The 20391-nt window shown below is 39.2% G+C and overlaps 2 protein-coding genes across 2 annotated transcripts in view; one reads left to right on the top strand and one right to left on the bottom strand.

Moving 5' to 3' along the window:
• The window catches only part of LOC115380181 (inactive dipeptidyl peptidase 10-like), a 57813-nt gene extending 47003 nt beyond the window's left edge, over positions 1 to 10810 (top strand). Inside the window, exons 18-27 of the mRNA XM_030081269.1 lie at positions 194 to 241; positions 1106 to 1204; positions 2878 to 2947; positions 3229 to 3423; positions 4056 to 4110; positions 4200 to 4299; positions 4878 to 4936; positions 6229 to 6301; positions 8024 to 8097; positions 8988 to 10810. Coding sequence (XP_029937129.1) covers positions 194 to 241; positions 1106 to 1204; positions 2878 to 2947; positions 3229 to 3423; positions 4056 to 4110; positions 4200 to 4299; positions 4878 to 4936; positions 6229 to 6301; positions 8024 to 8097; positions 8988 to 9125 — 911 coding nt within the window. The 3' untranslated portion in view covers positions 9126 to 10810. The remainder of the gene's footprint in view (positions 1 to 193; positions 242 to 1105; positions 1205 to 2877; positions 2948 to 3228; positions 3424 to 4055; positions 4111 to 4199; positions 4300 to 4877; positions 4937 to 6228; positions 6302 to 8023; positions 8098 to 8987) is intronic.
• Positions 10811 to 13438: 2628 nt separating this feature from the next.
• dpp10 (dipeptidyl peptidase like 10) overlaps positions 13439 to 20391 on the bottom strand; it is a 91462-nt gene continuing 84509 nt past the window's right edge. The window contains exons 20-26 of the mRNA XM_030081279.1: positions 19041 to 19235; positions 18115 to 18169; positions 16791 to 16890; positions 16186 to 16244; positions 15345 to 15417; positions 14951 to 15024; positions 13439 to 13810 (exon numbers count right to left, since the gene is read on the bottom strand). Of these exons, the coding sequence (XP_029937139.1) occupies positions 13673 to 13810; positions 14951 to 15024; positions 15345 to 15417; positions 16186 to 16244; positions 16791 to 16890; positions 18115 to 18169; positions 19041 to 19235 (694 nt within the window). The 3' untranslated portion in view covers positions 13439 to 13672. The remainder of the gene's footprint in view (positions 13811 to 14950; positions 15025 to 15344; positions 15418 to 16185; positions 16245 to 16790; positions 16891 to 18114; positions 18170 to 19040; positions 19236 to 20391) is intronic.

Below are 20391 nucleotides of genomic sequence, written 5' to 3'. Positions count from 1 at the left end.
GTGTGTGTACTGAAATATTTACTTCTGCAGTCTAAAGCAGTGAGTTGTTGGTATGTAACTCATGCACGCAGGAGCTGTAGAGGTCTGAGCTGTGGAGGTCACAGGAGATACAGAGCAAGACCATTACCCAAAAACCTCACAGTTGTCATATTAAATTGCTCATGTTTTATTTATTTATTTCCCCCACCCCCAGGTCCTGGAATTCCCCAGACCACTCTTCACAAGCTAAATGATATGAACAGTAAGTGCACTGGCGCTGACAAGCTTGAGCTAATTTCTTCTAGCTATCTGGCTCTTTCAGTCAGTTGCATCAGGTATATTTATTCAATATGTTTGGGTAGTTGCCAAGTTTTTCTTTTTTTTTTCATAAGTGAATATCTGCCTGCAGTGTGCTCCTATGAAAAATAAGTGCAAAACACATAAACTGACTAATCGTTGAAGATTAACCCAATTAACTGTGAGCAGTCAATGGGCAAAATTCATTTAACAATTGTAAAAAATGAACATACCAGTTCAATTAAGGCAGTGTTAAGTGCTTGAAATGTTGTTGAGGGCGCATCCGTCTCTCAGAGCAGCATCTGGGGATCTTGCAGTAGATAAATGATCAGTTGCCTCCTCTCCAACAGACTCACAGTTTGAGAGATGTTGATTAATTCACTCATTAATGTTGCATCATTATATCCTCTGTGGGGCTAAAACAAACAACACATATCGCATTATCAGTTACCATGCAATTTGACCCTCATTTGGCCAGATGTGGAAGTGCCCTGAATTACAATGTCTTGAACTGTGTGACTTCAAGAGTGTGGCTATTGTGTGTGCTGTTGGCAAATTAACAGAGTTATGATAATTTCTTAATAAGCAGGAGATTGAGCTGAATTAGTTCTTCTGAATTAGTTATGGTGTGTAAATCAGTTATACTGGTCCATTTCCAGTTGGATGTTCTGTTGGTGCTACAAGGATGTGTTAGTGTTAATGGTGACATTTTATACTGGAAAATGTATATTTTTCTCATCTTGATTTTATATGAAAGCATTTGGATGCATGAGATAGTAAAGAGAATTAAATATTTGTTTTTATTCTAAATCAGCTTTTCGTCAAACAGGGAATGGCATCCTGGAGAAGAACGCAGTATTAAGAGATGCACTGATAAGCAGGACAATACCCAAGAGGGAGAGGAGAACAGTACTAATCAAAAACTTTGGTATGGCGATGCAATCATTTCTATGTGAAAAAAAAAAAAAAAAAAAAAAAAAAAATACAGAGCTTGGGAGCCAGAGATCAGTGTTGTCATTATCATCATCATTATCATCATCACCACTGCCAATTACCACTCATTCTCCCCACCACCCATTTAAGAACACTAATCAAGGGCTAGATTCAGAAAAATGAATCAGGAAAATATTAACCTTAGGTGCTGTTTTTCATGCTTTTTTTTTTTTTTTTTTGTATAATTAGTCTAAAAAATAAAAAAGCCTAATGTTTTCTTCCCTAAAGTTAAAGATACGTATTATAAGAAACCATAAATGCCGTCACTGTATGTTGCAAATAGTTTTCTAGTTAGTTTTCTAGTTTAAACTGTAGACGTATTCTTCTCAAAGGCAGCATGAAAGGATTTAAACTTTCAGACTAACACGTCATCAAACATGCAAAATTCAATTTATATCATAAATGCTACAGAAGCCCTATTTCAGATGTTTGTAGCTATGTGAGAGACCAAGAGTTCAACATAGATGAATCTTATGAAAATATTGGGAAATTGTATGGAAGAGCCTTCGTAATCAACTTTCTTGTCATTTTATTGTATGTTATTTTGTTTTATGTTATTTTACTCCCAATATCTGTCTTAAGACTACGTATGTGAGTTTTGGCCGAGGTCACTGTGGTTGAAGAACCCGCTGTCTGTCATTCATTTGAAACATTTCAGTTTGCAACATCATGCGTGCTTGTTGAATAGACGGTTAGGCTTGTTAGGACTGCAGTATGAGACGTGGAAATTGTAGCGCTGCTGTTCAGGCAACAAATCCAGGATAAACACAACTGAACGAACAGGTGCAGAGCTTTGTGAGGTGATTATGAATCAGCCGTTGGAATGAGAAACACACCAGTGTACTGTTTCAATTAGAAGGGACGGCTCACCATATGGCTTCTTTTCTCCAATCTGTGTGTGCTATTAGAGACAATGTGATACATATTTAAGGCTGTTGAATAAACACAGTCAGAGTGAAACCTTGCAGTCAACTTTTCAGGAAATAAAAGTTGGAGAGAAAAGGAAAACAGCCTTTTTTTTCTAGATGCATATGTTAGTGTTTATTTTGGGTTGTGAATATTTGCCAAAGACCCTTAATCCATAAAACCTGTTCTGCCTTTTAAAGACCATGTAATCCCAAACAAATACAAGCAAACCATGAAAACCTCCAGTATTACAAAAGCAAGATTTCTCTATGAAAGCCGGAATGTGTTACCTCTCTGCTGACCCTTGCATTTGTCAGTACTTTGCTTTTCTTCTTCAAGCCTGTATGGCTGAAACCCTATTGTTTTTGCTTCAGTTCATCATCATCATTATTATTATTATTGTTATTATTGTTGTTATTGTTGCTGTTGTTGCTATAATTATTATTATTAGAAAACTGGCAGGATATGTCCACATTACTACCTGAAACAAACACATACTACCCTGGAATTACTGCTTGCGGCTATTTTATTTCATTTTATTTTTTTTTTTTCTTTTTATCACTGCCAAGATCTGCTGTGGAGTGAATGTGAAGCTGTTAGAAGTAGAAAAAAAAATGCTGCTCATTGTGATTGTTTACATGACATGATGATGTTTGAAATCAGGAAATTCTGTTGACAAAGCTCTCTTCAAATCTTTTACAGCACTTCCTCTGGAATTAACTCTTCCTGTGGATTTGGATGAAACCAATCAGCACCCACTTTTACTGATTATGTATGTTTTTTTTTTTTTTTTTTCAGCATCATTGTGTCCCTTGCATGCATGCAATTTTAATTATATTCTTCTTGTATTCCATGATAAAAATCTTATTGCAACACAGTCTCTGCTCTGATAGTAAGATTTAATTTAAGGGATTACAGGACGATCAAAGATGATTAATTCATGGTAGTATTACAAAGAGCTAAAGAACAAATAATTCTGTCTATATATTAATGCTTTAAATTGTTTTAGAGGTCTAGTGTTGTTAACGGACTCAATGTGTTCTCCTGTTTCAGTGGCAGCGCCCCTGGTGGCCAGTCTGTGAGCGACCGCTTTGTTCTCAACTGGGACTCTGTGCTGGTCAGTTCAGATAAAGTCATCGTGGCTCGTCTTGACGGACGGGGCAGTGGCTTCCAGGGCCAGAGGATCCTGCATGAGGTCCACCAGCAACTGGGAACTGTGGAGGTTCAGGACCACATTGCAGCTCTGGAGTAGGGTTTATTTATTTATTTATTTAGTAATTTATTTATTTCTGTATAAAAACTCCGTTTCACCTGACTTCTTCTTTCCTGACTTTTTCTGTCTGTGAAATCAGATACGGAAGGGCACTTTCTGGTTGCCAGAGAACAGAGAGACTGTTTATAAAACCCAGTGATGTTTCTATAAAACATTAAGTCACTGCAAAATTTATGTGCTGGAATTATATATGAATGAGTAGTTGTTGTGTAAATCACATACGCACAAAGCCCTGATGTTTTTATAGGCATCCATTTCGATGCCAAAAATGACGAATAGTCAGTTTGTCCCCAGACAAATAAAATTAATTGGGGATTAGCAGCCCCTTAAAGCAGGTTGACACATCTATTCAACAACAGGGAAAATCTCAGACAGGCCTTTACCTTTAATTAACAATTAATTTAGAGTAAGTATTATTGAACAATTAGATGGAAAAAAATAATTAGAGAAACAATAATGACAATGAAAATAAAAAATACTTAATACAATTCTTAATTGAATCCCAATTGTGATTACTTAAAAGTTGCCTTATCCTATCATTATGTATCAGACAGCTGCTTTTTCCTTAGTTAAGTGACTAATACTTTAACTCACTCTAATCTCCTAGGTATCTGATCAGGCTGCCCTACATTGATAGCAACAAAGTCGGAGTTTATGGGAAGGTAACTGCTTTATTACACTGAATAAAGAATAAACCTCTCAAACACTGATCTTTTACCAGCTTACTTTAAGTTAGTCTTATTTTTTCCAGGCTTATGGAGGATTCCTAAGTGCTGTTCTGCTCCTCTCCTATGGCTCCATGTTCAAATGTGGCATCGCTGTCGCTCCTGTAACAGACTGGAGACTCTTTGGTGAGATGGGCGGGCGTCAAACACTCATGGAGTTTGAAATTTGAGTATTCCAGGACTGGACTTTTATGGGAAATTATACATAATCATAACATTGTTGAAATAGCTTTGCTTAAAAACATATATATTTAGCTCAAAATCTGGCTTGGCTGCAGGTAGATCTAGTTACTTTTCAATGAATAACTAAAAAAGCAAAGTTCTTGTTGTCTGAAGTTGTAACAGAGCCACTGACAAATAGTCATTATCAAATCAGAGCCATGTAATTGAACAGTCATGGAGACGGCATGCAATTTGATTCAACACAACAGCATGCCAACTGATCCATTGACTCAGAGCATCCACGCTAGATCAGAAAGGCTCTTGAGCTGAGAGCAGCATCATCCATGAATGGTAGCTCATACCTCTCTCAGTGTTCAATGTATAGTACAGAAGAAACATTTTAAAGGCAGTTCATGTTTGAAAGCGGCACTGATGTCATAACTGGTTGGTTGGTGAAAAGAGGGAAAAAATGTGGAGTACTGCACTTTACTCTTTCACAGCATGCTTCCATTGACTTCTTTTTTGTGTTTATCCTTATAAAGGGTCTGCCTTCACCGAGAAGTTTTTTGGCTTTCCAGCGAAAGAGGATCGCAAATACCAAGTACGACTGGATTTCAATGTTTTTTTTTAAGGGTGTTAAGGGTTATTCAGAAGGAAAATCCTTTGAAAAGCCCGGTACAGTCCACTCTTAAAAGTATACTCTTTATACCCTCATGTCCTATAGCGATGATCCAGAGAAGCAAGGCTCTTGCCCAGTGGTCGCCTGGCTTTGTGAACTTACATGACAGTTTTCTGACCTTTACCATCCAAACTACAGAGTTTTGTTTTATTAAATCAGTGCTGCTCGGTAGATAGTGCAGTCAAAGGGAGCACGGGCGCACAGGGTGTGGTGGCTGATTTTGGACATTTTGTTGCCGCGGGTGCATGGCACAGTCAGAAACGGGGTTTGATTAGGAGGAATACATTATCAGTAGGTGTGCCGGGCCTGGCTTCAATCATGACCACTCAAATGACCACTTCTCCTTCCCTCTAAAGCAGAGCGCTCTCTGCCATGTTGCTCTGACAATTCAGTGTGACAGCAGCCCGGAACAGTTTGGCGACTAAAGCTTTTTGTGTGTCATATCACACACTGAATTCTGTTTTATATAAAATCATTCACACCACAGCCACATGTACAGTGTTAGATTGAAAATGTACCTTTTTTCCTGCGTGAGGGATTATATCAAAGTCAAAGCCAACATTATCATTTACAAAAGAGGTTTGGTAAAGCCATGAATATAACATTGAACAATCTGGTAGAGGACTCAAGTGCAAATCCCAGTAATCCTGGATACTAAAATTGCACTTTGATTGCTGCTGAGACACCCCCTACCACAATTCTGCTCCCACTTAGGCACAGTCAAGTTCAAGTTCACAGTCAAGGCAATGGCAAGAAAAAAATCACCCATAGAAAACACAGGTTCAAGTCCTGGTATGCGCCATCAAAAAATAGGGCCTATGTATGAGTTCTGAAATCCCCCCGAATCACCTTGGATGTCACCTGTATAATCACGCTCCAAATCCTTTTTTTATTATTATTATTTTGTTCTATACAGTATCCAGTGACATTGCGGCAGGCATAGCAGGGCAATTTCTTTGCTCTTTGGTGACAAGAGACAGGCTCTATGAATATTCATGAACAGGAACCTTTACGGGACAAAGGAATATATTATCCAATTTCAAAGCTGAAATTCAGCGTTAATCCCCATAACATGAGATCATGAACCTGTGAAGTGAGCGTGGAATTATCAGCACTTAGCGTTTGAAAATGGTTTGTCAACCAGAAAACATTAGACGATGTCTGCATTATCACTGTGCCTTTCTTTAGTGCAGAATATGTACTTTCTCCCACAGATCTCCAGTCTGCTCAGTAATATCACAGCACCAAGTCAACCGGACTTTCTCATTATACATGGCACGGCAGATGGTGAGTTCAGAGACAAATTTTACTGTTACATTCATCCCTGACTAAGAAAGAGGCTGCTGGACCCACGAGCTCTGCAGAGAGCAAGCGAGCACAGAAACTAAATTGCAGACAGATGTACAGTATGATTCATCGGTGGGTTATGCAAAAGGTCTATACCCGGGCTGTGGTGCTGTGCTTGACGTCATTTTTCTGGTGCTTTGGATTTGTCTCGGTCTTTAGTCTATTTTGACTCGGAGTTATCTCAGTCTCTGACTCAGCTGGATGCTGAGTCAGCTTTGTCTGATCTATTTAGAAACATTAAAGTGGGTAAATTTAATGATGGTTGGTTAATATTCTCCCCAGCACACAGCATCATTTAATGGACTTCTCCTGTAGACACCTGTTGATATGTAGTAGTAGCTGTCCAACATCTATGCCCGGCTGTTGAATACTATAGAACAAAGTGGATTTTTAGATAGATCTACACCTCTAAAGACCTTAATATTTGCTTTGTTAGGGAAGACATGAACTCTGCGTATTGCATATTTTGATCTTGAATAGAATTCAATTTACTCTGGTCCTGACTTAGTCTTTACTCCTGCTGAATCTGGTGTTGACTCAAACTCAGCTGAGTTGGAACTGACTGGGACTTGACATAAATTCACAGTCATTTGTGCTCAAATTACAGATATCTAGTGCTGCCAACATCTCAAAAGTGAGGGGGATAGAATGGACTTTTTATTTATATCCTTTGTTTGTGAGTTGGTGAGATAAAATTAAATCAACAGGTTTGTGTCACTTTTATTGTGCAATATATTCTCCTTTTGAAACCCAGATGACTGTGTGTGGGCACCGTCTGAGCAAAATTCATTTTCTCTCTCTCTTTCTTTCTTTTTCTTTTTTCGAGGGGATTTTTTTTTTTTTTTAAGTTTTTATTTCTGTATTTTCTTTTTTTCCTCTTTATGTTTTTCTTTTTTGTAATTTTTTGCTGTTAATTAAGGTTGTGCCTTCACCCTGTGAGCGCTGGGATTGGCTCCGGCACCCCCCCATTCATTCATTCATTCAGATGAATGAATGAATGAATGCAATTAAGGTTAGGGTAGTTTTCTAGTAATTTAATTTGAAATACACCGTGTTTCTGTTTTTTTTTTTTTTTTTATTTCCTCCTGGTTTCTCGCTAATTTTTGGTTATTTCTTATTTCTCACTAATTTGTGTTTTGTTTTGTTTTGTTTTGTTTTGTTTTGTTTTGTTTTGTTTTGTTTTGTTTTGTTTTGTTTTGCAAGAAATCAAGTTAATTTGCTTAGGTTCCAAAGGGTTAATTGCTTGTGAAAGGCTTCTAATAAAAAAGAGAGAAAAAAAAAGGTGCGGTAAGGATGAGGCAGAATGGCTGACTCGTGACAGTGGGTGAACTAATTAGTAAGCCCCTTCCCCCCATGTCTGTCATGCCACTGCAATTAATCAAGTACATACATTACCAACTAATGGGTTGGTGTAATATGTATTTGATATTTGAGAACATTAAAAAAAAAAAAAAAAAAACTGTTTTCACCTGTTTGATGAATCCTAAGATATTAAAATAACACATGAGATGAAACCACTTGTTACTATGAATTACTCTGCATTGTATACTTTTTTTTGCTACATCATAATATTTTTTTAAATACATTTTATAAGTGTAATGGACTGAATATCTTTTGTGTCAGGATGTGATGAATTCATTTTAATTATCTCTTTCTTTTCAGCCACTGTTCATTTCCAGCATTCTGCTGAGTTGGTGAAACTGCTGTCTGCATCAAATGTTAACTACACTCTGCAGGTGAGTGCTGCCTTGTCCCCTTCCTGTGCTAGTCCATTTAATTTCCTTAACAAGAGCAGACCCTGGTGTTATATTTATAACTCAAACAGACACCGACCCCATCCTTTTGCCTTGCATCATCAGTTACTTCAAGACTGACAAAAGTAGATGGTTACACTCAGTGGGAAGCTGCCTTTACTCGATCTGATAGAAGAAAGTCTTGCATCCATATTAAAAGGTAGCAGGTAATATTTTCGTCCTACTGTGGTAAAAGAAAAGACCCCCTGCTAAGAGAAGAACAACAATAGAAGAGAAAAGGGAGATGTGATATGAAGGTACCAAAAGACTTGTAGGGTGCCAGCAGTCAAACAACACCACAACAGTAAACAATACTGCATGTAAACAAATTGATGAGCCCAGCTCTGATCTCTGATATTTGAGCACTCTGATGTGGATGATTAATAGTGGAAATTAGTGCCAGCAGGCGGGAGGAAAATGTCAAGGTGCCTGCAAATATTTTGCTCCACCTCAAATGCTTATGATTGTTGTGCAATATTTAGACCAGTTGTCATTAAACAAGCTGACGAATATTCATCTTTGATTTTGAACTTTGATGTCTCATTTTCAGTGTCAGGCGTCATCATTCTGAGGGTGCCTTCTGTATATACACAAAAAAATCCTGCGGCACTACATTGTCGCCTCTTAGGGTCATAGCTCTAGTTCCTACTGGAGATAATAGATAGCACTGGCAGTCCTTTTTCCAACATACGTTTGAATTTTATGTTTATTTTTGACACTATGGTCTGCAAATGTGTGCCATTTCTGTTTGACTGTAAGAAAAGAAAGCTAATGAAAAACATGAAAATGAGGTGCTGTCCAAATGAGACTGTTTTCTGTTTCCTGCTGCACAGATTTTCCCAGATGAAGGCCACAACATTGCATCTGTCAAGAGCCAATACTACATGCTAAATTCAGTGATCACCTTCTTCAGGCAGTGCTTTGAGGAGGAGCAGGTTCATGAGGCGCTGACAGCCAAGGAGGATGACTAGCCTGTAGCCTGTCCCTCTGTGGTGTCTTTTTTTTTTTTTTTCAAACATAGAAATTGAAAAGAAGAGTCTAGCGACTGCTTTAATGAGCCAACATAGAGATGCTATGTTTTCCTGAAGGGCTGCTGTCTGTGAATGCACTCCAAGAGGATTAGTAAAAACAAAAGGCATATATAGAAGATAAAGAGGACTCTCCTGTCTGTGTGACATACAGTACATGTCTTATTCTGTCATGAACACCACCACTTGAGAGTAGTATTACATATGCCTGAAACAGCAAGGTAGCATGGTAATTTTGAGGTTGTGGTGATTAAGCTGTCAAATTGACGAGACGGTGTCAGTATTCCTGCTCTTTATGTAATCGTTCCGATTATAATTATGTTATAATGTTTCTACCATGTACCAAGTACCAATGTCAGGGAATGAAACAAATGTGTATTTTTCCATTTTAGAGCATAATTATTTTCTGACTGGTGTAATCTACTGTGAATATTTCCAGATTTTTATTCAGATACCAATGCCAATTTACTATTACCAAAATTTAGCCCATCGTTTCACAGAACAATCTTTGCAGGTGCCTTTACTTCATTTCAGTTGTCACATTTTCCAACTGTAGGCAAACATTGCATTACTAAAAATTCCATTAAATTATATCTAAGAGAGCACTAACGGGGCTGAGAGCATCTGCAGCTGACGTAGTGTTCGCTTCTTAAGCCATGAGACAAAGACGTCCAAAAACTTGCCATTCGGTAGTTAAAATCCAATTGAGGTGAAGCAAAGAAAATAAGTAAATGAGACAGCTGGACTTAAAGAAAATTTCCGCAAGTCTTTTGGGGTCGATAATGGTAACACGCCCCATGACATTTCTATTTGCAAGAACAATTTGCTTCTAACTTCAGTAATGAAGACAACATATATATATTTATATAGTTTTTGTGTGCATACTGATAAGGAGCAGAGCCCTGATATCTACACAAGATAAATCATAAATGTCATTTTCTCATTTGGGGCGCAGCATTTCCACCAAATGTGCTGGATTCAGTAATAGTGTGACAGTCTTATTACAGCATTTTCCATTAAGCACAGGTGGGGTCTGTGGCAATCAGGGAAATCATATAATGAGTTTCATAGCAATAAGATTATACCCTTAGTCTAGATAGGTTAGATTTCCAAGGCATTGCATGGCCAGCTTAGTAATTAATTTTAGAATTTTTTGACAATTAATCTTTGCTCTAAGACTTGAAATACATTTCCAGTGAAATATTTGGTTTTAATGTTGACGACCAGGAACATCAGTTTGATTACATTTCTTTTCCCTCAAGTGTCAATGCACAACATCCCGAGATGTGAAAAATGGGGAAAAAGAGCAAGCAAACTTTGAAATGATGAACAAGTTTATGGTATGCCAGTGTGTAATGCTTTGTCCATAACCAGACTTCTTTAATACTGTTTGATGACTAATTCCCTCCGTGAATGAAATGTGTGGAAAATGTAGCAAACCTATTAGAAACCATACTCTGACCATAATCCTGTGTTGTTTACACTTCACTACTTACTTGGTTCATTATACTGAAACTGAGTCACACCTGTACAGTATAGTAAATGTCCTCAGTAGAGTTCATTTGTATATGAAGTAAAACTTTGCACACAGAAATAAAATTATCAAACTTGACAGCCTTCTGTCAGTACGCACGGTTTGCTGCATTATTTACTATTGTTCTCTGGAGAATGTTTGCTTGGCAGAACATGAAACGATAAAATCAGAAATTCCCTCAGAGCCATATGTGGGAGCGGGGACTCAGTCTTGGAATGAGAGTGGCAACGGTGCACCAGTGAAATTTCAATGCTTCGAGGTAGAAGCAGTGACAGACGCTTGTTTCAAACGGCATTATCTTGCATTTACTTTCAATCGAAAGTTGTTCGCTGCCGCAACATCTTTCCGACAGTGCCATTATTTCTTTCATCACTGCTGTGTTGATGTCCTGCTGGGACGTTTCAATGTTTCAATCAGCATGAACGGCTGTCTAGAGGTGCTAAAGCGACTCCACTACTCAACTGAGATTTGTTGTAAAGATACAAGACTTAGAAGAAACGAGCTGTTCCTTTTGAGCGGCAAAAAGTCATATAGAAGTGGCAGAATCTTTGTCTTAATGGAGATTCTGCCAGGAATGGCATCCACACACCTAATAATGCCTATAAAACAGAAAGAAAGGAAAAAATATCATCCTTCAGGTGTGTTTTTGTTCTCTTTGGGTCTAGAAAGGTATAGTCATAACGTTTGTTTACCAGAAAGAGGGAAACCCCGCTTCTAAACTTGTTCCCTTCAACTTCTGTGGGGGAAAGGTCTGCCAGCAGAGAGGTTTTCCAGGTACCAAGCAACACCACAACACCAGTGAATAAAAAAAAGAGACTATGGGGGCTGGAAATAAATCAAAGTGGGGCTTTTTCAATCTAAAACGTCTGCTGCTTCAACATGCATTTGCGAGATGTTAGAGTATCTGCCCAACAACGTCAACATCCGCTGGGTCAAGAGGACCAGCAAATGTAGTCACTGACTAATGGCAACAGCGATATGACTGCATGCACTCATATACACTGCTAAAGTGGTGGTGTCTGCAAACAGCCAGTGTATGGACTCCAAATAAATGCAGGTATCCGAAGGCCATGCCAGACTGTGTCCCGGTTTAAGGTGAGTCCCAAGATGAAGGAACCACTGAAACATAATTGTGAAGTGTTACAGAGATTGGAACATTTGTCCCATGTGTCAAATGGCACAAATGATCAATACTGTGAGTAAAAACAAAAACAAACAAACAAACAAAAAAAAACTGCATGGGCTGAGGTGGCCCTTTTCTGAAATATATGCTCAACACATCATGATCATGTACTCAGTTTTAGTGTCTTTATTCATAATTATCACTAGAGGACAATCACAATAACCCCAAACCTTAACCCTGCCCTTTCCCTTTTAAAACAGCAAAATGAACAAGAACAAGCATTACAAAATCCATCCTAAGAAGAAAATTAACGGCTGAAAGAAAAACAGAAAAAAAAAGAAAAATGTACAAGACATCCAGGTCAAATCAATCCATTCCCATAGACTAAACTTTTCTATGAGATCTGACATCTCAAAAATATATGTATGTACACACTCTGCTGTATTGTACTGTACAAAATGTGGCAACACTTTACACATTCCCTGTAGACATGCAAACACCTTACTTACACTGTAAAAAATGTCCATCTTAACAAATCCCTTGCTGTATTCAGGTTTACTTTACTCTCTTCCAGTGTAGCTCTACTGTTTAAAATTCTTCTTGAAACGAGACGATATCTTGAAGTAGGAAAGCTCTTATTTGAGGATGTCACTTCATTTAAAGAAAACTTGTGAATCAGGCTAAGGCGCTGAAAAACAAAAACTCACCCCGTTTGGAGAGAGATCAAAGTAAAATGTTAAGAAAAAAGACAAAATGATATATTAAGATGGACAAATTTTGCAGTGCGAACCTAAACCAAATGATACGATGGCCGGTGTCCATTCTCATCACATAGAATTTATAACTTATTGAATGACTGACCACACAGCTGACATAGTGTTATAATTGTTTCAGAGACTAAACTGACCATGTAATGTTGTGTCTCCAGGACCTGAGTTGACACAGGTTAGCATGATGCTGCTAATGGACGACTACCACTGTCCGTATGCAATATTACAGTATGTTGAACCTCATAAGGCATTGTACATGTCTACACAAGACCCCTGTACAATAAAGTGTGACCTAAAGACTGTTTTCACTGAGGGTGGGCGATGGCAGAGGGTTTCAGCAGGAATTGCACTTATTCATCGACGACTTGGTTGTGGTGAGTTTGCATGACTTAACGTTTTCTGCAGACAATTGGAACATTTCCTTGTGCAACGATACAACAACCAAAGGAGAGGTGAGATCAAAAGGATAGAACTGTGTTCTTTTCTTCCCAACTGCTACCACAACAGAGACTAACATGGCAAAACGAGTGAAGCCAAAAGGGGAAAAGAACCATGCACTTGGTATGTGTGGATGACTTACAGCCCAACAAGCCTCCCAGAGATGGAGGCAGTCTGCTGTGTGCTTTGCCGAGAAAGGGACCGTCCCGAAATTGAAGATTTAAGTGACGTTACGCTAGAGGACAGTTCCCGCCTTCGGCCCGGCAATGCAAGTGTCGCTGTCATCAACAGGTGTCCTTCATTTGTCTGTTCAACACATTTACACACAGGCATACACGCTCACCCACTGTAGTGCTCACACAAGCACAAGGGTGATGCACACACACACGCACGCACACACGCAAGCACACACACACACACACACACACACACACACACACACACACACATACACACACACACACACACATACACACAAACACACTTCAGAGCATTAGCTGCCCTGCCCAGTGTCCACTTCTGGATAAACACTTGGTCCAAATGCGAAAGGCCTTGACGGATTTTAGCAAAATTCTTCAAAGCGGGTCAAGCTCTGCCAAAGGTCTGACCCATAAAAGCCTCCCAGCTACTCCTCTTCTTCCTCCTCCTCATCTGGCAGCGGTAGTATCTCTTCCTGCAGACATTCCCTGTAGAAACTGGTCAGTGTGGCGAAGAGGTGCTGGCGACTCTGCTGTGACAGGAAATGACCCTCATCTGGGTAGATCTAGTAGGTAAGAGGTAAGCTGATTAGCATCCCGAGTTTTGAAGACACTAACACATTATCTGCAGGACCCAGTGAAACATACCAAACTGACTAGTCCCAGATGGGTGGGGCTAAGGGGAATTCATCCACTGTCACTCATGGAAAGGTGTATTGAACTTTATTGTGACAGTCTAAAGTTTCTAACCTTCCCTGTCCTGTCTTGCAGTGAATCTCATCCATCTGATACCTCAGTGTTAGAAACTATTTGAAAATATTTGGCAAACGCTCTCTGTTTTCAGGGATTTTCCTGCATAGAGGTGGCCGCCAAAGTATAATTGGTGAGCAGCAAAGCTGCCAGAACACAAAATGATAATTTGGTGGTGTAAATCATCATTTAGGACACTTTTCAGTGAGCTCAAGTCAAGCGAAAGCAACATACGGTGTTTGGAAAGATGTGCCAAGCTATTGCTTCAAAATGAGATCTGAGGGAGATAAATACGTTGCCCAACTGGACTAAAGTTAAGCAGCAGATTGATCCGCCAAATAATGCTCTTACTCCAACAGGAAATGACAGTTATTAGCTAAGTGGTAGGCAAGCCAGGTCTATCTGATAAATACCTGCACACAGAGGGAGGGAGGGTGTGTGTGTGTGTGTGTGTGTGTGTGTGTGTGTGTGTGTGTGTGTGTGTGTGTGTGGGAGCGACTCAGAGAAAGGATGGCATAATTATATGTATTTAACTGAACACTTAGTTTTTGTCTTTTGTTTTTTGTGTAACACATGATAGGCTAACTATAATCAAGCCACCTCAGCACTCAAAGTTATGGGGGTCGGCTGATGGACCCAAAATAAGAGTTGATGGCACACAGAGAGGCCAGCAAGGGCCCCCTTGCTGGCCTGCACTAATACAACTGACACCCTTCTGTGAGCCAGCAAAAACCCTGCTTTTTGGTACACACTGGTAGATTTACCACCTTATCTAATAAATATGTCAGATTGTTTTACTGCATGATGAATTAATGTCACAGTGGTATCACACCAAACGTAACTGGAAGGATCAGAAGCAGAATCACCATTTTTATCCAAATACATTACATATACAAGATAGATGGATATGCATATACAAGAATTTGCCTTGGCATTGCTGTCTCTACAAAACACACCTGCATTGAATAGTTTGCTCCAACTTTCACAAGGTTCTTGACGAGCTCAGCAGTATGCTGAAAGTGAATGTTGGCTGAAATAAAGAAATGATACATGTCAGCAAAATGCAGCCGGTATCCTAACAGGGGAAAGAAGAGACAATCAGATTTTGATAGAACAGACGGGGGATGAAAGTACCTCAAAACAAATTTAACATGGTTCATCAGTGAATGTTTTCCAGTGAGTACTCTGGAAAGCCCAGCACCAATTTAGACAACCCACTTTCCTTTTATCTTTTGATTAAAAACCATTTGCCTCATTACCTTTCAGGATGGCATGCTTCTTTTTACACAGCAGTGGTGCATCACAGATACAGTATTTTCATTTTATTACAATTTATTTTCTCGGGCTTACCATCTGCTGTGCCGTGCACCAGCATCAGAGTCTGCTCCCTAAGTGCTTGAACATTCTGCAGCACACTGGAAAACTGTGAGATCAGAAATAATAGATAATAGATTGATCGGTAGTTAACTGGCACAAAAGAACATAAAAATAAATGTCATGACGTAAAGGACTCTGGTGTAAATTACATTATATATGCCAATCATTTGCACACACATACACAGAGACCTACAATTATCCAATACACTTAAAGGTGTGTTTCACTTAAAAGTATCTGTTATGTGAAATTCTCATGCACATTATATGGAATCTATTCTCCTAATATCACCATGTGTACTTGATCATCAGAAACAAGATGCACAATACAGTGAGCGTGGCATCAGAGTATAGACAATGTTTAGTATGAAAAACAAATTTGTTTTTTGGATATATATATATTTTTTTTTTTACTATGCTTGCAGGAACCTTTTTTATTCTTCCCCAGTGTCCACATAGCTTTTTGTCATAGCTGCGGGGGGGGAATAAAATAAAATAAAATAAAAAGATAACTAAACATCCTCTCTGTGCAGGAGGCCAAACAACCCTTTCTGACAACTTATGAAAAACCTGTGACATGTGATCTAGCACGCCAATGCACACAGTCACCACACAGAGACAAGTGACAAAATCTTTGCTGCGGAGTATAAAAAAACATGCAAAGTGAAAGCCTCGCTACCTCTGACTTTGATAGCAGCGACATTCAGTGACTGTGGGAGCTTAACCGTAGGCATGTCAGTGATGTTACAGCAAGCCGCTTTCAAAGACCTAAACAAGATCAACTGCAAACAAGCATGGGGAGGTAGTAAACACGCACCTGATATCTGCTGTCGTCCCGTAATGGCATGCCAAGGTATCTCTCAGAGAACGCTGATGCTGTGCAAATGGAAAGTGATACGTTCTCAACAGTGTCTGTGGTAGACGGTGCTTCAGGTGCAGCTAAGTACCCAAACAAAGTGTGACTCCTGTCACACTGAGCCCACATGAAATGCTTTTAGTGAAGAGGGTGACCTGTTTTGCAGGTGAAAGGGCCCCTCGTGTTTTCAAAAGACTGAAAAAGTTTTTTTTTTTTATTCTTAATTCAGACCCCTAGTTTATCTGTATATGCTTTAGTTTAGCTATAAACAGTGGATTCGCCTCCCATTCAACACTTTTCTATGAAAGGTAAGTGGATTTTTTAGAGGCAGACAGTGGAACACATAAAAATTCCATTCTTACTCTCTGCGCCTCCATACAAGCCTCATGAAAAAATTCAATCAATTTCACATTTGCACCTCAACACTTTTGATATCCAAAGTTGCACTGAATGTTTGCCAAGTGCAAATCCAAATTATTCATTAAACTGAGGAATCTTCATTTGAGTTCAAATACAGTCACTGAAACCTAAATAGGACAGAATTTATAAAAGCTCGCTGTACTCACCATAGAGCTTCCAGTCTGTCACCGGTGACATTGCACATGCACATTTGAATAGGCTGTCGGTAGACTTCAGCATCATTAATGTTACGTAGGCTCCATAACCCTGAACAACAAACATAAACATCCATAGAGTTGTTAAAATATGAAACACTGAACTGGAGTTACTGAAGTCACTCTTTAGAAATTCAACAAAATACCAGTAGCTTCTTAATTAAAAACTTAAAAGCATGTTTGTTATGGCTGTTAAAGTGAACCTCTTGAAAGTGTCATGGGAAAGAAAACAAACATACTGCAATTTCTGTGTTTTGCTCACTTAAATCAAATGTTGTTATGGTCAGCTTATGTATTGAATGATTTCCATGACTTTTGAGCCTGACCTTGAAAACCTGATTGGGTAATTTCAGCAGTGTGTGTGCCAGTGAGAAAACAGGTCAACAAAGACCACAGTGTCTCCTAAGACTGATGAGAGTTGCTCTTATTGAGTGTTTTTATCTTTTTATTTACTTAATTAGTAAATTTAAAAAAAAAAGACTCATAGCTTTATTATTATTTTTTATTTACTTAATTAGGAGTTTGCATGTTCTCCCCATGTCTGCATGGGTTTCTGCTGGGAGCTCCAGTTTCCTCCCACAGTTCAAAGACATGCAAGACAGATGAATTGGGGATACTACAAAAGGTGTGAATGTGTGTGTGAATGTGCTTGTTTGTCTGTCTGCCCTGTGATGGACCAACAACCTGTCCCGGGTGTTTCCCTGCATTGTTCCTAGTGAGCACTGGGATGGGCTCCAGCAAACCCTGTGACCCTTACTAAGATAAGCGGTTTTGAAAATGAATGAATGAATGAATTTACTTAATTATTTATTGTTTGAGATGTGCAGTGTCTAAGACCTCGCTGTTTGAAGCTTGGGGGACCGTGGGGATTTGGAGACCATCATCACAAAATGAAATTGATTGGCCCACCGCAGCATCACAAACAGGCCTGGTGTGGATATCAGTGTAAAAACACATTATCCCCAAAGGTTCATCTTACTTGACGCAGCAGTGTCCAAGATATTGGGCAGGTAGCTCAGAGCTCTGGTGGCCTGCCTGTGGTGCTGTGGTGGGCTGATCAAGTAGTAACAAAATCTATCACTCAACCCAACTTTGGACGGACAAAGCCGAATTCACAGTCCTTTCGCTGATGTTCAGTCATTGGGGGAAATTATTGCAGTTCATACTATATATGTACTGTTCAGCTGTTCAGCTGTAGCGATATGGAACATGGATATGGAAAAAATGAAACTCCAGGGGCTAAATCCATTTTGCATACGGAATAAAATAGACTCACCATTCCAAACACTCCTATCCGTGTCCGGTCAATATATGGGAATTTCATCATGTATCTAGAAAAAAAAATATTCAGACAAAGAAAATGATATTAGAGTTAATAGCAGTGCATACAAAATGCAGCACATTCAATTGAGTGAAAGCTGTTAATACTACCTGAGCTGTGGTTTACACAATCATAACAGCTGCATGACAGCTTCAGGAAAACTGCATAGCATACTGTATGTACAAGCAATTACAAAATCCTTATACCAGCTTTTATGAGACATTCATAAAGCAGCAGTGGACAAACACAAGCTTTGACTTTATGAAGTATTTGCTATGTTTTCATTAGAGCATGACTTGTTTTATTCTCTGTTGTTTAATCTATATGAAGTTGTGTCACAAATCTCTTTGCAATCTCTTCTGGCAGCATCATGAAAGTCCAGTGGAGATTTTGCTGTGAGCTAATAATAGTTTAACATATAGCAACCTGACTAGAAAAAGAACGGATCTCGAAAAAGATTGTTGCTGTGTGGCTGTAGGGCAGTTCAGCAATATAAAGTAAAGCTGAATAGTCTGATACAGGAGATTTGTTTCAAATTTAAGTTGCAGTGACAAAACTATATTCTCTTTACCTAAGACTGGGACTAATAGCTACTGGGAGCACTTCTATGTCCCCTAGGTCCTCTGTTCCCAGTGTAAATTTTTCTCATGTAGTTTGCAAGTACCATTGTACCAGAGCGGGTACATCACAAGGGTTATAATGAAACTTGAGTTGAGAGTACTAGCTATCCATTTTGAAGCTGAAAATTTCTACAGAAAAGTCAGTTTGCAGGTTCAGCTCTGGTTCAGTTGGTGTGGGTGTTGGACTTCATGAATGTGTCACCTGGAAGTTCATCATTTCAAGGTTGTTCAAAGAAAAATAAAGTCAGTTCTACAACATACTCTACTGCTGCGATCTGGTCCTGAACCTCCACAGTTCCCAGTCGCTGGTGGACCTCATGCAGGATCCTCTGGCCCTGGAAGCCGCTGCCCCGCCCGTCTAGACGAGCCACGATGACGTTATCTGAACTGACCAGCACAGAGTCCCAGTTGAGAACAAAGCGGTCACTCACAGACTGGCCACCAGGGGAACCATCACTGAAGAAACAACACAACAGAGGAAATACAAATAAGCAAAACATGGTGAATCTCAATTAAGAAAAGAATACCAAGTAAACAGCTCGAGGCAACCATTTTTAATAATTTCCGTGAATTTCAGAAGCTAAGCACTAGAGAGGATTAATTGACTATTGTTGTCCTGCAGCTCTGTGAGCTGAACATACAGTACTAACATTTGCTGCATTTAAATAGATGGAGATTTTGGCCCAATGCACATAAATATCATTACAGTCATTCACCACTTATTCGCCTGTTTGAAAGAACAGCTCATCCAAAATAAGAATAAGAATAAGAATAATGACGATGACGATGTTTCAATGTAACCCCTCTTGTAATATTGTAATCTATCCATCTAGACAGTTTCTGTGTGGTTTGATGAAGTTCCCAGCATGCTGCAATCTTCCCTGTCTCCCAACACCCCAACGCAGTGTGGCTAGATGGGTATTCTTTTGTGGAGCTCAAACCAGTACCAAGGATACTCAACAGTCCTCAGGGATAAAGAGTTTCCTTGAGAATTATTTCCTACCATAAAACATCAGCAAGTTACACGTGTTTGCCCTAAATGAGGGCATACAAATTCAAGGTGGACGCAAACAGTTTCCCCTTAGTTCTCAATGAATCTCTTTGCTCCTGAAGGTTGTGGATCATATTGAGTATCTGTGTCATTGCTTTTGGAGGTGTTGCTGTTGAGTTCTTCACATATAATGTTTGGACGTTTGAGCTCCATAAAAGGATACCCATCCAGCGCCAATGCGCTAGGCTGCCAGGAGGCAAGGAAGACTGTAGAAGACTGGAAACCCTGCCAAATCACACAGAAACTATCTGGCTCAATACATTGCCCTAGGTACCAGTTTATTATTGGTTTTTGCCTTCTGTACAAACTCTACATTTTTGATGACAACAAAAACACAATCCCTTTTTAAGAATTTCAGTAACAGACTGTGCTGCTCAGTTAAAGTGGCTGCAACTTTTCATGCTATTTTTCTTGTGGATCATTCTAACTGAGCTATGGCTGGGAATATTCTCTTAACCGGCTTATTCATGGCAGTGAGACTCAATCACAAGGTGTCAAAGTGCATGGAAACAGCTTGTCAATGTGAATAAGATCTTAACCTGAACATGACCAGGAATGCTC

Source organism: Myripristis murdjan, chromosome 21, assembly GCF_902150065.1.
Source record: "Myripristis murdjan chromosome 21, fMyrMur1.1, whole genome shotgun sequence".
Lineage (NCBI taxonomy): Eukaryota > Metazoa > Chordata > Actinopteri > Holocentriformes > Holocentridae > Myripristis > Myripristis murdjan.
Note: the sequence above shows the minus strand (reverse complement) of the source record. Positions and strands in the feature narration are given on the sequence as shown.